General features: G+C 46.9%; 3 protein-coding genes across 3 annotated transcripts; 1 reads left to right on the top strand and 2 right to left on the bottom strand.

The window, feature by feature from the left end:
* LOC123099733 (peroxidase 4) lies at positions 1 to 2,196 on the top strand. Its single transcript, XM_044521835.1, has 3 exons — positions 1 to 647; positions 748 to 913; positions 1,594 to 2,196. The coding sequence occupies exons 1-3, from the start codon at positions 246 to 248 to the stop codon at positions 1,983 to 1,985; spliced, it is 960 nt and encodes a 319-aa protein (XP_044377770.1). The 5' UTR covers positions 1 to 245; the 3' UTR covers positions 1,986 to 2,196.
* A 570-nt stretch (positions 2,197 to 2,766) lies between these two features.
* LOC123099734 (putative F-box/FBD/LRR-repeat protein At5g44950) lies at positions 2,767 to 4,841 on the bottom strand. Its single transcript, XM_044521836.1, has 4 exons — positions 3,961 to 4,841; positions 3,713 to 3,882; positions 3,460 to 3,603; positions 2,767 to 3,323 (listed from the first exon to the last, which is right to left on the bottom strand). The coding sequence occupies exons 1-4, from the start codon at positions 4,724 to 4,726 to the stop codon at positions 2,946 to 2,948; spliced, it is 1,458 nt and encodes a 485-aa protein (XP_044377771.1). The 5' UTR covers positions 4,727 to 4,841; the 3' UTR covers positions 2,767 to 2,945.
* Positions 4,842 to 9,467: 4,626 nt separating this feature from the next.
* LOC123096474 (F-box/LRR-repeat protein 13) lies at positions 9,468 to 12,623 on the bottom strand. Its single transcript, XM_044518217.1, has 4 exons — positions 11,493 to 12,623; positions 11,255 to 11,398; positions 10,750 to 11,117; positions 9,468 to 9,901 (listed from the first exon to the last, which is right to left on the bottom strand). Exons 1-3 carry the CDS (start codon positions 12,498 to 12,500, stop codon positions 10,758 to 10,760), a joined length of 1,512 nt encoding a protein of 503 aa, XP_044374152.1. The 5' UTR covers positions 12,501 to 12,623; the 3' UTR covers positions 9,468 to 9,901; positions 10,750 to 10,757.
* Positions 12,624 to 14,099: the final 1,476 nt, after the last annotated feature.

The following is a 14,099-nucleotide window of genomic DNA, read 5'->3' on the forward strand; positions in this document are numbered from 1 at the left end:
TCCACCGGAGTTGGTGAAGACGATGATGCAATCTAATAATATACGATGGCAGACTAGTACTCCTAGCTAGTATAATCATGGCCGGCGGCGTGAGCTAGGCTTTCCCTCCTATAAATACCGGCCGCCCGGCATTCCTCCACCATCCAGCAAACAAGCTCTCAAGCCACTATCTATCTAGCTAGCTACTAGCTAGATAACACACTTGACTCGATCGATCATCAGCAACGTAAACCCATAGATCGATCATGGCGGCGCGCGCCATTGTCGTCCTGGTCTCGCTCATCCTTGCGGTGGTCGCCGGCGGCGCGTCGGCGCAGCTGTCGTCGGGCTTCTACTCCCGCTCGTGCCCGGGCATGCTCAAAGCCGTGCGCTCGGCGCTGCGGCCGGCGATCGCCAGGGAGCGGCGCGTGGGCGCCTCCATCGTCCGCCTCTTCTTCCACGACTGCTTCGTCCAGGGCTGCGACGCCTCGCTGCTGCTGGACGACGCCCCGGGCCTGAGCGGCGAGAAGAACGCCAAGCCCAACAAGAACTCCGTCAGGGGGTTCGACGTCATCGACGCCATCAAGACGGCCGTCGAGAAGGAGTGTCCCGGCGTCGTCTCCTGTGCCGACATCCTCGCCATCGCCGCCGAGGAGAGCGTCGTCTTGGTAAGTATCCATGCATATAAAGCCGTGCTTAGCTATAGCTTGTACTACGTATTCTTCAACAAAGTCTAACACTACCGTGACATGCGTTGTGTACGTGTAGCTGGGTGGCCCGAGTTGGGAGGTGAAGATGGGACGGAGGGACTCGACGACGGCGAGCTTCAACGGCGCCGAGAACAACATCCCACCACCGACATCGGGGCTCGCAAACCTTACGTCGCTCTTCGCCGCGCAGGGGCTCTCCCAGAAAGACATGGTCGCCCTCTCAGGTAGTACTACACACTTAGCACATGCAAATGCACGTTAACCGCCAAATGAACAACAAATATCTTGCATATTAATCTCTTTTTACTGGAACTTTCAGAAGAAAAAAAATTACAACATAACATCGATATGTTTCTGTTCCCACTCCATCATTGAACTTGAAATACTGTTGCAGTCTTAATAACCAACATTCCCCTAAAAAGAAGTCTTAATAACCAACATAAGTCGTGATCACGTAATATATATTTTCCTTTCCTGAAGCAAGGTAAAAAAAATGACTACTTCTCCACACTGTTAATTTCTCAAGGTAGCTTTGGTAGCTGCAAAACAGCTCGGATCAACCAACGGAACTGATAGCCACGTTTTGACTCGAAAGCTAAAAACTTCTACATAAGACCTTTTCTCAGGATTAACCAAATAGACTTTACAAGTGGTGAATTAGAAAGTTGGTAGTAACTAATTACCATTGACCTGAACCTCTGGAAAATTTGCTCTGTAAGACTACTATAGATAACAACAGCAAAAACTGATCTTTCTCAAAACAAAAACAAAAATTGATCTGCTCCGTGATCACTTAAAATACGTAAAAGCGCCAATTACGGAAGTTGGTGAATGATTGTTACCGATGGAAAGAAAAAGAGTAACCATTTAACGGTAACCTGACGCGACCCATCACTTGTTCCAGGAGCCCACACGATCGGCCAAGCACGCTGCACATTCTTCCGGGACCACATCTACAACGACACAAACATCGACTCCGGCTTCGCCAGGAGCCGCCAGTCAGGCTGCCCTCGTACCGCCGGCTCCGGCGACAACAACCTGGCGCCACTGGACCTGCAGACCCCGACCACCTTCGAGAACGACTACTACAAGAATCTCGTCCAGAAGAGGGGCATCCTGCACTCGGACCAGGAGCTCTTCAATGGCGGCGCCGCTGACGCGCTGGTCCGGCAGTACATCGGCAGCCAGAGCACCTTCTTCAAGGACTTCGTGGTGGGGATGGTCAAGATGGGGGACATCACGCCGCTGACGGGATCCAACGGACAGATCAGGAAGAACTGCAGGAGGATCAACTAAGAAAAGATCCTCCACTTTCTGCGCAGACAGTTGTGAAATCCCTAGAAATGCAGCACAATCCGTAGCAATCCAGGATGTGTTTGGTCGCGCCCATGCTTGCAAGCAAGCTTGTGGTTTCCTCTCGTTCGACTCTGTTTATGCAATTGTGAAATCAATGTACGTTGTGCCTGGTGGATTAATAAAAGGTCTACCCCGTCTCTATAGTCAGAAATTATTGGTGAAAACTGAAAAGCCTACAGCACGACAACAAGATAACCTTATTTTTCGCAACTGAAGAACCATATAATCATAGGCCATGAAGAAGCTGTGACCCTCTGGAACGACAGCTACTTTATCATTGCGTGCAGAAGATCATAGAATAAATGGAGGCTAGCAGCAGCAAAGTTTGGCCGCCTGGACACACTAACTATTCTTAGGCATGCCCTTGTAGCTCAAGTTACTAGTATTACCTTAGCACGTTGCGAAAATAACCAAATTGGCTTGCAAATGGTGATTCGAATTTTCGCAACTGAAGAACCAGATGGGCCATAAATAGCTGCGCCAATAATTGACTTGGCACATCTACGCAAATCAATCAGAACAGAACACAAAAGGGCACAATCTGAGAGCATCAAAATCATCTGCCAGCTGTTACTACTATCCCCGGCCCCCAACATCAAGCCTCATATGAATAGCATCAACATCGTGCAATGTAATTCTCATCAGACCAAATCTACCTAATTAAATCAAATTTAACACAAGCGCAATAGGTGCTCCGCAATTGCCAACTGAAAAAACAGCATTTCCGACAGAATGGTAGCCATTTGCATCAACGAAGACGGTAACAAATCATGTTCGCAGAAACAAGAGTCCGTGCGGATCATACAAAAAACTCTGAAAATAGTGCATGTCCAAACTGCGACTACAGAACACAACAACTTCCAGAGCTAGTAAAGATAAAGTAAACATGCACCTTTCACTTCAGAAGTTCACGAAAGGGTCGCCAATAGAACTACCCGGTGCTCTCTTGAAGTTCCCCATGCCACCATCTTCAGCATCAGAACACCCAGTGACCATGATTTTGGAGCCTGCACTGGCCCGTTTCATGGACCGCAGAGGATTCACTTTGGAATGCATATCCTCCATCGAAGTGAACCATGCATTGGCCAACACTATCACCACATGCTTCAGCACCAGCGCACTCTCAAAGAAAAACTTGAGAAAAGCAAGCTCACTCCGATCCCCTCGGAAATCATGGAAAACCAGCAGGTTGATGCGCGAGCTGATGCATTCTATGGTACCAGACTCATTCCAGAACTTGAGGTTGTGCTTGCCAGAGGGTTGACCAGTTTTTCCAGACTGAAAAAATAATTAAGTTAGTGCACATGAAGTTCATCAGATGTTGATGGATCCTGATACAATAGCAGCAATTCACAGTATGATGCTAGTACATTATGGTGCAAATGAATGCCAAAAGAAGCATCAGGGGCTTCACCATGATGTGGAGCGTCTCAACATTGGGAAAGCATCTGAGGACAGTCGGGATCATCTTGACATCATTGCGGACTCCACAACGCACCTCCAAAGCCAGGACCCTCACACTTGGTACCATGGTGCTTGGGCTCACCTTTGTCCCAGCCTGCCATTGAAACCTCAATGCACTCAATTAAGAGAAGAAAGATCACACATAAAAATTGATCATTTTGGTATCATGTACACCAATGGAACAAATGGAAAAAATGTGGCACCTTGATGACGGTGTTGCCGAACTCTAGGTCATGACTTCCTGAATCCAAGTATCCCAACGAGTGCAACTTGGGGGCATAACCGATCTTCACCTTGGTGCAAACCCCGCCGCGGCTCCAACATCCTGTTAGGATGAGTCTCTCAAGGCGCGGGGCGTCCACCACAGCGATTTCTTCAAAGGAGGACATGAGGATCTTCACGCACCGGAGGCTTTGGCTGACAAGGCGAAGACTAAGCTTGAAAAGATTACCATGGATATAAAGCGTCTCCAGCACGGGGCTCCTGTCGAGGATGAAGTCCAGATCCTTGCTCTCCATGATGAGGCTGCAGAGCCCGAGCTCAAGGAGGTTAGGGAGACAGGTGGCGCTCGGGATGCCGGCCGTGTCGGGGAACTTCCAGAGGCCGGGGTAGAGGCGGGTGAGGGTGGTCATGCCTAAGAAGGTGGAGGGGAGAACGAGGTCGAGCGGCCAAGGGCGATTGACGAGGACGAGTTCCTGGATCCCCTTGTTGGCGAGGATGCGGAGCCAGCGCGTGAGCAGGCCATGGAACTCTTCCATGTGGCTGCTGGTGAGGTGGACGCAGCGGAAGGGTCCCGGGTGCGCGGCGAGGATGCGGGACACAGCAGAGGTGATGCGCCGCGCGTCGCCACGCGCGGCCGCGGTGGCTGCGGCTGCGGGGAGGATGTGAGAATCGACGAGGACGAGCGGGGCAGAGCGCCAGACCCCGCGCCAGCGCCGGGAGAGCACCGCGGTGCGCGCGCCTTCCTTGACTGGGAGGCGAGAGACGATGTTGCGGAGGAGCACGTCGGGAAGGCGGCTGAAGCCGTCGACGGAGTGGTGGGGGAGGAGACCGAAGAGGCGAGCGTCGACGGAGACGGGCGGGTCCGGGAGGGCGTAGTGGGTGTAGGAGAGCACGCGGGCGAAGAGGGCTTCCATCTCGTCCGGGTCCTGGCCGTCGAGCCGGAACATCACCGCCGTCGCCGGATCCATGGGAACGGGCGGCACCCGGGTGTCCATGGCCGTCGCCGGAAGCGCCGCGGTGGGGATGAGGGTTTTGGGGCGGCGCGTGTCCTCTGTGGAGTGGAGTGGAGCAGGAGCGGCGGAAGAGAAGGGAAATTGCTCCTGAGCCGGAACAGGCCCAATGTCCCGAAAACTTCTGAAGGGGTCGGCGAACGGTACTCGCTGGATGGGCCTCCCAATGGGCACGTGCGAGCGCGCTGAGGGGCAGCCGCGTGCTGCGACCAGACCGCAAAATTATACTTTTAACGATTATTATATTATATTTAATCTAAAAAACAATTATACCTTTTCCTAAACTTTTAAAAAAATCATGTGTATTGCACATACATTTCTTAACCACTATAACAACATCTTTGCATTAAGCCACCAACATTTCCTTAGCACTAGGTGGACCGGTTCTTATTTAGATAAATCATGAACATTCTTCAAATACATAGTTATAACACGTTACCAACACTTTTTCCAAAAAAATAAAATAATTTAATTTAATTGTAAAAAAATCCACCTAATTTACTTGATTTACATTCATCAAGTCCTACACATACATTTCTTAACTACCAAACCAACATTTTTCCTTTGAGCAAGCAACATTTGTTACCACTAGTTTGTACATTTCTTGTCTTGTCCTAAAGGTTTTGTTGAAATTTTTTCTAAAGCAATTTTTAACTAAAATTTCAACACTTTTTTCCAAAGGAAAATACATTTAGCAGCTGTATCTTTTCCAACCATTTTTAATCTTCATGTATCTTACACATACTTCTGTAAATCAACATCATTCCTTTGAGCATTCAATATTTTCTCACTATTAGGTTAACATTTTATTTATTAAGCCATATCAAAAATATTAAATACATTTTTAAACACATTACCAACACTTTGTTTAACAGGTGTTGATCTTAATTATGTTTTCCGTGTTGATCTTAGTTATGTTTTTGACTGATGCTATATTTAGCAATCCCCGTTCAAGGAACTATTCTAATTGCCCCTATAAAAAGAACCATTTGTATTTCACAGATAAGGATGGATGTAGTCTAGCATCCAGTAGACGTGGCCCCCATGGCCCCATTTCAGTTTTCTCAAATGTTCAGAATTTTAGTTACTCGCCTTAATTAACCCTTATTTATCTCCATACAAGTCTATGTCTGTTAGCTCCTTGCGCCCGCCGCAAATAACTACACATATGTCTTTCTCCAGGATGTAATGTGGTGGACCAAATAATATTCTGCCCCACTCATTAACTTATTCATCGAGGGAGACTCATAAGAAGTACATGCAAGCTACTGCAAAGATGACGAATACCACGAAACCACCAATGTGTATTACTTTCAGAGAAACCGTTGCACGTAAGACAACAACACAAAACTGAGGATCATCCGTTCAGGTCCAACAAATACATCTTCGAGTACATTAAGAATGGAACCCCTTAGATGTCTACTCCCTCCGTCCGGGTTTATTGGGCCTGCTAGCCAAAGTTCGAGTACCAAGGGAGAATATTATTGGCAAGCATCCATGATTTCTGAGCATAACTGCAACCAATTAGATTAGTCTGCAGTTATTTCCAAGCGTCATGGCAGCTGGTTGCTGGTTTTGCTTTTGCATGCAACGAATCAGCGCACCTCCACAGGCGGTAGTTATTGCGTACAGCTGGTTCTATGCGTGCATGCATCGACTCACAAAAAACTGCAGCCAACCGGCGCGCGTTCAGCAGAGGGGATCGAGGAAAGTGAACACGCACATCGATCGAGGAAAGTTCAGTCCGTGGCTAGTTTGCTAAGAGGCCCAAAAAACCCGAACGGAGGGAGTAGATAGTTCTCAACGAAGAAGGCCTCCCACCCTGGCAACTATAAATAAATTTAAGCATATATTATGCTCTTTTATATTCAATAAATAAATATGACTATACATATGTATTTTCTAGATTCAATTATCATAGTTTTATACAAACATTTAGCTTCTATACAAACAAGAAAATTGGTGAAACATTGTTATGGATGGAATGAAAAAGAGTAACTATTTAACTAACTGTAATCTGAGCTGACCTATCACCTGTTTCAGGAGCCCTCACGATGGGCCTAGCACGCTGCACAAACTTCCAGGATCACATCTAGAAGAACACCGACATCAACGTCGGCTTCGCCAGGAGTCGCCAGTCAGACTGTCCTCGCACCGCCGGCTCCGGCAACAACAACCTGACCCCGACCGTCTTCGAGAATGACTACTGCACGAACCTTGGCCACAAGAGAGGCCTACCGCACTCGGCTCAACGGGCTGGTCCGGAAGTACGTCGCAGCCAGAGCGCGGAAGTAGGACAAAGTCCAAAATAAACCTTGAACTTGTAGATGAAAGCTAAATCAAACCCTGAACTTTCAATCTCTGAAATCAGCACATCAAACTCTTCGATCCCGGTCTATTTTTAACCTTGAGATTATTTCGCTGGTATTCGCTGACATGGCAAGTTAAATTGGGCCGCCCATTAGAGCAGTAGCTTGCGCGCCCGCTCTGCTATGGGTTTTCATTTTTTTCATTTTCTTTTATTTTTTTCCTTTGCGTTTTCTTTATATTCATTGGTTTCCTTCGGCTTTTTCCCTTCGTTATATTTCGTTTTTCAAATACATTATTACATTGTTACACTCTGACATTGTTAAGCTTTTGACATTTTTCAAATATATTGTATACATTAACATGCACATGAAACATTTTTTGGATGCACTTTCGACATTTTTTGAATACATTATGTACATTGTTTTTAAAATACATGTTTACAACACTTTTTGAATATACAGTAACATTTTGCCAAATACATGTTAAACATTTTTTAAATGATAATAAACATTTTCTCAACCGATACAAACATTTTTTACATTCTTTAAAAAGCTGCTCCCATTTAAAATATATCAATTGTTCAGACCTTTTTTCATGTTTCAAAATTACTTCCCATTTTTTCAAAACATGATTATGTTTCAAAAAGTGTTCCCATTTTTTAAAAGCTGTTCATTTTTTAAGAAGTACTCCATCTGTAAAGAATTATAAAAGTGCTTAGATCACTATATTTCTTTACGAAGGGAGTATTCAACATTTTTCTCACACATCTGTTCAGGTTCCAAAAGTTGCTCCCATTTAAAAAAAAATAGAAAGTGTTTGCATTTTGAATTTTGTTCAGGTTTCAAAATTTGTTCCGATTTTTTCAAGAAGCATTATGTTTAAAAAAGTGTTCACATTTTCGATTTTGTTTTCAAAAGTTGTTCGTTTTCACAAATTATTTATGTTTTCGATATTTATTTGCCATAAAAAATGTTTCTTGCTAATCTGGACTTTACGGTGTGATTAAATACTTAGGGCCTCTCATTAAATCAATAGCAGCCATTTATTCTGGTGGCTTGCGCGACGAGTTCAGCAGCATCAGCTTGCATGTTCGACTCTCTCCCGGTTGTCCTTTTCTGTGTATTTTTATACGTCGCGCGATATGATAAACGAAAAATAAAAACTCCCTTCGTCATGTGGTGGGCCGCCCCTGTGCAATCAACTGTTGACTATTTTTCTGGCTATTTTTATTACACGTCGCGTATTACAAAAAAGGAAAAAAAATAGACTGAACAAAAAAGAAAGAAAAAACTCGCTTCGCGCCTGTTGGGCGGGCCCAGTCGTGTGCACAGTCAACAATCCTGGGATTCAACCCGCCATGTCAACAATCCCTGTTTGAAAACGCTCTCAAGGTTCAAAGTAGACCGGGATCGAAGAGTTCGGTGTGCTGATTTTAGGGATTGAAAGTTCAGGGTTTGATTTAGCTTTCATCTACGAGTTCAAGGTTTATTTTAGACTTTTTTCCGCGAAAGTACATCGCAACCTTCTTCAACGACTTTGTGGAGGGGATCGTCAAGATGGGCGACATCACGCCGCTGACAAGGTCCAACGGGCAGATCAGGAAGAACCGCAGGAGGATCAACTAAGATTCTGCATTTTCTGCCGAGACAATTGTGAAATCCCTAGCATCCAGCACAATCCCTAGCAACCCAGAATGTGTTTGGTCACGCCTATGCTTGCAACCAGCTTTTAGTTTCCTCTCGTTCAATCCCAGTTTCTGCAACTGTGAAACCAATGTATGTTGTTCCTAACCTCCGTTTTTCGCAACTGAAGAACCAGAGAGGCCATAAAGAGCTGTGACTAATTGTGTACTCTCTGGAACGACAACTACTTTATCATCGTGTGGAGAAGATCTGAGAATAAATGGCATTAAGACTGGACATATCATTCCCCGCAAAACAAACAAAAAAAACTGCGCATATCATAGTTTGCCCGCCTGGACAAACCATTTTTTGGCACGCCGCATGCCCATCCAGCTCAAGTTACCATCACCTTAACACGTCACGAAAATAACCAAATTAGCTTGCGAATGAGGATTCAAATTTCACAACTGAAGAACCAGAGAGGGCATACAGAGCTGCCGTGATAATTGACTCGGCACATCTATGCAAATCAATCAGAACACAAAATGGCACAATCTGAGAGCATCAAAATCTTCAGCCAGCTGGAACAAATATTCCAAGTACGGGATTGCTAAATCAAAAGATGAACTAACTCACATGTCAGTAATTCTCCCCAATCTCCAGCATCAAGCCACATTCCTATAGCAGCAATTATGCAATGTAACACCATCCTCAACAGATCAAATCTAGATAATGAAATCACATTTAACACAAGTACAATAGGCGCTCTGTAATTGCCAGCAGAAAAAACAGTGTTTACCACATAATGGTAGTCATTTGCATCATCGAAAAGGGTAGCATTAAGCCATTAACTTCAACACTTTTTCTCGAAAAGGGGGGTCTCCTCGGCCTCTGCATCAGAGTGATGCATACGGCCATCTTATTAACGAAAGAAAAGGTTCCAACAAGGTTCCAAAGTCTCCGACTGAAAAGTAATAAAAAGACAGCTCACACAGAGCAAAAGAGGCTGGACACACAGATTAGCCAAGAAAAGACGCCACATCCGGCTGGCTAAATATAGATAGGTAAACTAATTGCCTATCCTATTATATGACCGCCATCCAAACCGGTTGAAGATATCCCGAGCTACCATCTCCCAGCGGATAGATCCAGAAACCAAATGCTCCCTGGCCACCATCGGAGTGAGTAGCGACCATGAACGGATCATGGCCGTGGCTCGGAAAATAACCTGCAAAAAATGAATACGTGATGTTCTGTTAAAAACCAAATCATTTCTGCAAGTCCAGATAGTCCACAACAAAGCACAAACTCCAACACGAATATGTCTCGCTAATTCAGGCTCAACCCCAGTGAGCCATGTCCCAAATAACGTGGTGACAGAATTCGGTGGAGTAATATTAAAAGCAATGTGAACCGTCCGCCAAAGTACTCTGGCAAGCGGGCAATCAAAAAAGAGATGCTTGATCGTCTCGTCCCGATCACAGAAGCTACACCTCGTAGGTCCTGTCCAATTACGCTTAATCAAGTTATCCTTGGTTAAAATAACCTGTTTATGGACAAACCACATAAACACTTTTATTTTCAAAGGAACTTTGACAGCCCAAACATGCTTGGAGGTAGGAATGGAGCTCGAATTAATCACATCAATATACATTGATTTAACCGTGAAAACTCCAGACCTAGTCAGTTTCCAGCGCAATTCATCGGGTTGTTGAGAAAGATGGACATCCATTAGTCTCCGAACTAGACGGAGCCAATCTTCCCAGCGATTGCCCACTAACGACCGTCTGAACTGAATATTAAGGGGGTTGGATTGAAACACCGTAGCAACGAACACCTCACGTCGTTGAACAATACGATATAAAGACGGATATTGAATGGCCAAGGGTGTCTCACCGAGCCAAGTATCCTCCCAGAATCGTGTACTAGCGCCGTTAACTTCAACACTTAAGCTAGCCATGTTTCCAGAAACAATAGTCGGGGTGGATCATCAAAAAGCTGAAAACAGAGCATGTCCATACTGCGACAACAGAGCGTAACAACTTCCAGAGGTAGAGACCATGAATAAACATGTACCTTTGACTTCAGTAGTCCCCGAAAGGGTCGAGAAGAGAAAAGTCGGATGCTCTCTTGAAGTTCCCAATGCTACGTCCATTAGTATCAACCATGATTGAGGAGTCCCTGGCCCGTTTCATGGACATCAGAGGCTTCACTTTGGAACGAATATCCTCCATTGTGGTGAAACTTCCATTGGCCAACACTAACACCACCTCCTTCAGCACCAATGCGCCCTCAAAGAAGAATTTGAGGAAAGCAAGCTCACTTCGATCCCCTCGGAAATCATGGAAAACCAGTAGCTTGATGCACGAGCGGATGCATTCTATGGTGCCGGACTCATTCCAGAACTTAAGGTTCTTGCCAGAGGGTTGGCCACTTTCTTCAGACTGAAAAAAATAATTAAGTTAGTGCACATGAAGTTTATCAGATGTTGATGGATCATGCAGCAACAGCAGCAATTCACAATATGATGCTAGTACATGATGGTGCAAATGAATGCCAAAAGAAGCATCAGGGGCTTCACCTTGATGTGGAGCGTCTCAACGTTGGGAAAGCATCTGAGGACAGTCGGAATCATCTTGACATCATTGCGGCCTCCACAACGCACCTCCAAAGCCAGGATCCTCACACTTGGTACCTTGGTGCTTGGGCTCACCTTTGTTCCAGCCTTCAGTGCAGTCAATCAAGAGAAGAAAGATCAAACATATGCATTGATCATTTAGGTATGATGTACAATAAATCAAATCGAAAAGATGAGGCACCTTGATGACGGTGTTGCCGAACTCTAGGACATGACTTCCTGGATCCATGTATCCCAACGAGTGCAGCTTGGGGGCATGACCGATCTTCACCTTGGTGCAAACCGCGCCGCGTGTCCAACATCCTGTTAGAATGAGTCGCTCAAGGCATGGGGCGTCCACAAGAGCGATTTCTTCAAAGAAGGACCCGGTGATCTTCACGCAACGGAGGCTTTGGCTGACAAGGCAGAGGCTAAGCTTGAAAAGATTCCCGTGGACACAGAGCTTCTCCAGCACGGGGCTCCTGTCGAGGATGAAGTCCAAATCCTTGCTCTCCATGAAGACGCAGCAGAGGCCGAGCTCAAGGAGGTTAGGGAAACAGGTGGAGCGCCTGACGCCTGCCGTGTCGGGGAACTTCCAGAGGCCGAGGTAGAGGCGGGTGAGGGTGGTCATGCCCAAGAACGTGGAGGGGATAACGAAGTCGAGCGCCCAAGGGCGGTTGACGAGGACGAGATCCTGGATGCCCTTGACGGCGAGGATCTGGAGCCAGCGCGCGAGCAGGCCAGGGAAGTCTTCCATGTGGCTGCTGGTGAGGTGGACGCAGCGGAAGGGCCCCGGGTGCGCGTCTAGGATGCGGGAGACGGCGGAGGTGACGCGACGAGCGTCAGCGCGCGCGGCCGCGGTGCCTGCGGGGAGGATGTGGGAGTCGACGAGGACGAGCGGGGCCGAGCGCCAGACCCCGCGCCAACGCCGGGAGAGCGCGGCGGTGCGCGCGCCGTCCTTCACGGGGAGGCGGGAGACGATGTTGCGGAGGAGCACGTCGGGGAGGCGGCTGACGCAGTCGACCGAGTCGTGGGGGAGGAGACCGAAGAGGCGAGCGTCGACGGAGACGGACTGGTCCGGGAGGGCGAAGTGGATCCGGGAGAGCACGCGGGCGAAGACGGCCTCCATCTCATCCGGGTCATGGCCGTCGCGCCGGAGCCTCTCCGCCGTCGCCGGATCCATGGGAACGGGCGGCACCCGGGTGTCCATGGCCGTCGCCGGAAGCGCCGCGGCGGGGACGAGGGTTTTGGGCAGCGCGTGCTCTCTGTGGACTGGAGTGGAGTCGAGCAGGAACGGCGGAAGAGAAGGGATTTTTTTTTCGAGGGTAAAGGGAGTTTTATTGCAAATTCATAGAGTTACAGTCGAGAGGCCATACATCCTCAATACAAAGAGGAATTGAGCCTAGCCACACAGCGGTAGCTCGCTCCGTACGGCTATAGTTTGCCAAACGATCGGTCACTCTATTTTGAACATGACTAAGTTTCTGAGAATTCTCCCTAATACCAGATAAGTACTTGATTTCCAACACCAATTGACTATAAGCTGAACGTTGGAGGGCCTCCATAGCCAGGCAAGACAACGCTTCAGAAGAGTCCGATTGAAGAATCACCGGAGCCGTGGAATGCTCGATAGCCAGCGCCATACCTTGCATCATCGCGTGTAATTCCGCCTCAAGAGAGTCATTGCAGTGAAACACATATCTGTATGCTGCAAAGAGGATGCCCCCCTCATGGTTTCTTAGGACCATTCCAACCGCCGCAGAGCCATCCTCGGGGTGGAAGGAGCCATCGACAGACAGGGCCACGGACCCCAGCGGTGGAACCGGCCATGGCATGACAGTCACACCAGGTTTTTGGCGCGGTACCACAGGGGCTGCCGAGGGCATCTTGCCTTTGACGATCTCCTCCACTGTAAACTTGCCCGCCAGGTTGATAGACTTGTAGTAGCTATCCAAGAACTCGACCGAGGCCAACACCGGGGGGGGGGGGGGGGGGCTTCCTTGCCATGATATATTTCATTACGGACTTGCCATATCCTCCAAATCAACAAGATTACCATATCTGCAACCGCCTCCGAGCATAAACTGAGAAGGGACATGAGCCATTCCTTCCCTTATCGACAAGGGCGACATCATCCGGCAGAGGCCATCCGGAAGAGAAGGGAAATTGCTCCCGAGCCTTGGGAAAAGGCCCAAATGTCCAGAAACCCTCTCAAACCCCACTAGTCAGTGACTCCGGTGTTTCTATTTCTGAATACAACGTGTATAGTGTATAACAACTTTTTGAAAAGAGAGAATGATGATATACACATTTATGAAAGTGTTATTCTAATCCCGAGCTAGGGCGAACAGAAAAATAATAAAAAAATCTAATTTTCTTCTTGTGAAACATTGACCAAAATTTTGATAGCTTGCAAAATTTCATCTTGAAAAGACATTCGAGGAAAATGGCGCAAAAAAACCAAAAATTGATGCTCCGAAATTCATTTGAAAATAACAGTTTGGAGCATCGATATTGTTTTCTTTGCCACTTTCCGTGAATATCATCCGGTGATGAAATTTTGTAAGCTATCAAAACATTTGTCAATGTTTCACACAAAAGAATCAGAATTTTTCAGGAAAAAATTATGTTACTGTTCACCCGAGCTCGGGATCAGAACAGTCGTGTGCTACACATTCACATATATTTTCTTAGTTATTAATGGTCATAAGAAAATCCTAACATCGATGTGGAACGAAACAATTTAAAGAAAAAAAAACCGAGGAAGCTCCTATAGGACGCGGGTTTTTTTGGAGAAAACTCGCCCACT

This window comes from Triticum aestivum, chromosome 4D (genome assembly GCF_018294505.1).
Source record: "Triticum aestivum cultivar Chinese Spring chromosome 4D, IWGSC CS RefSeq v2.1, whole genome shotgun sequence".
Lineage (NCBI taxonomy): Eukaryota > Viridiplantae > Streptophyta > Magnoliopsida > Poales > Poaceae > Triticum > Triticum aestivum.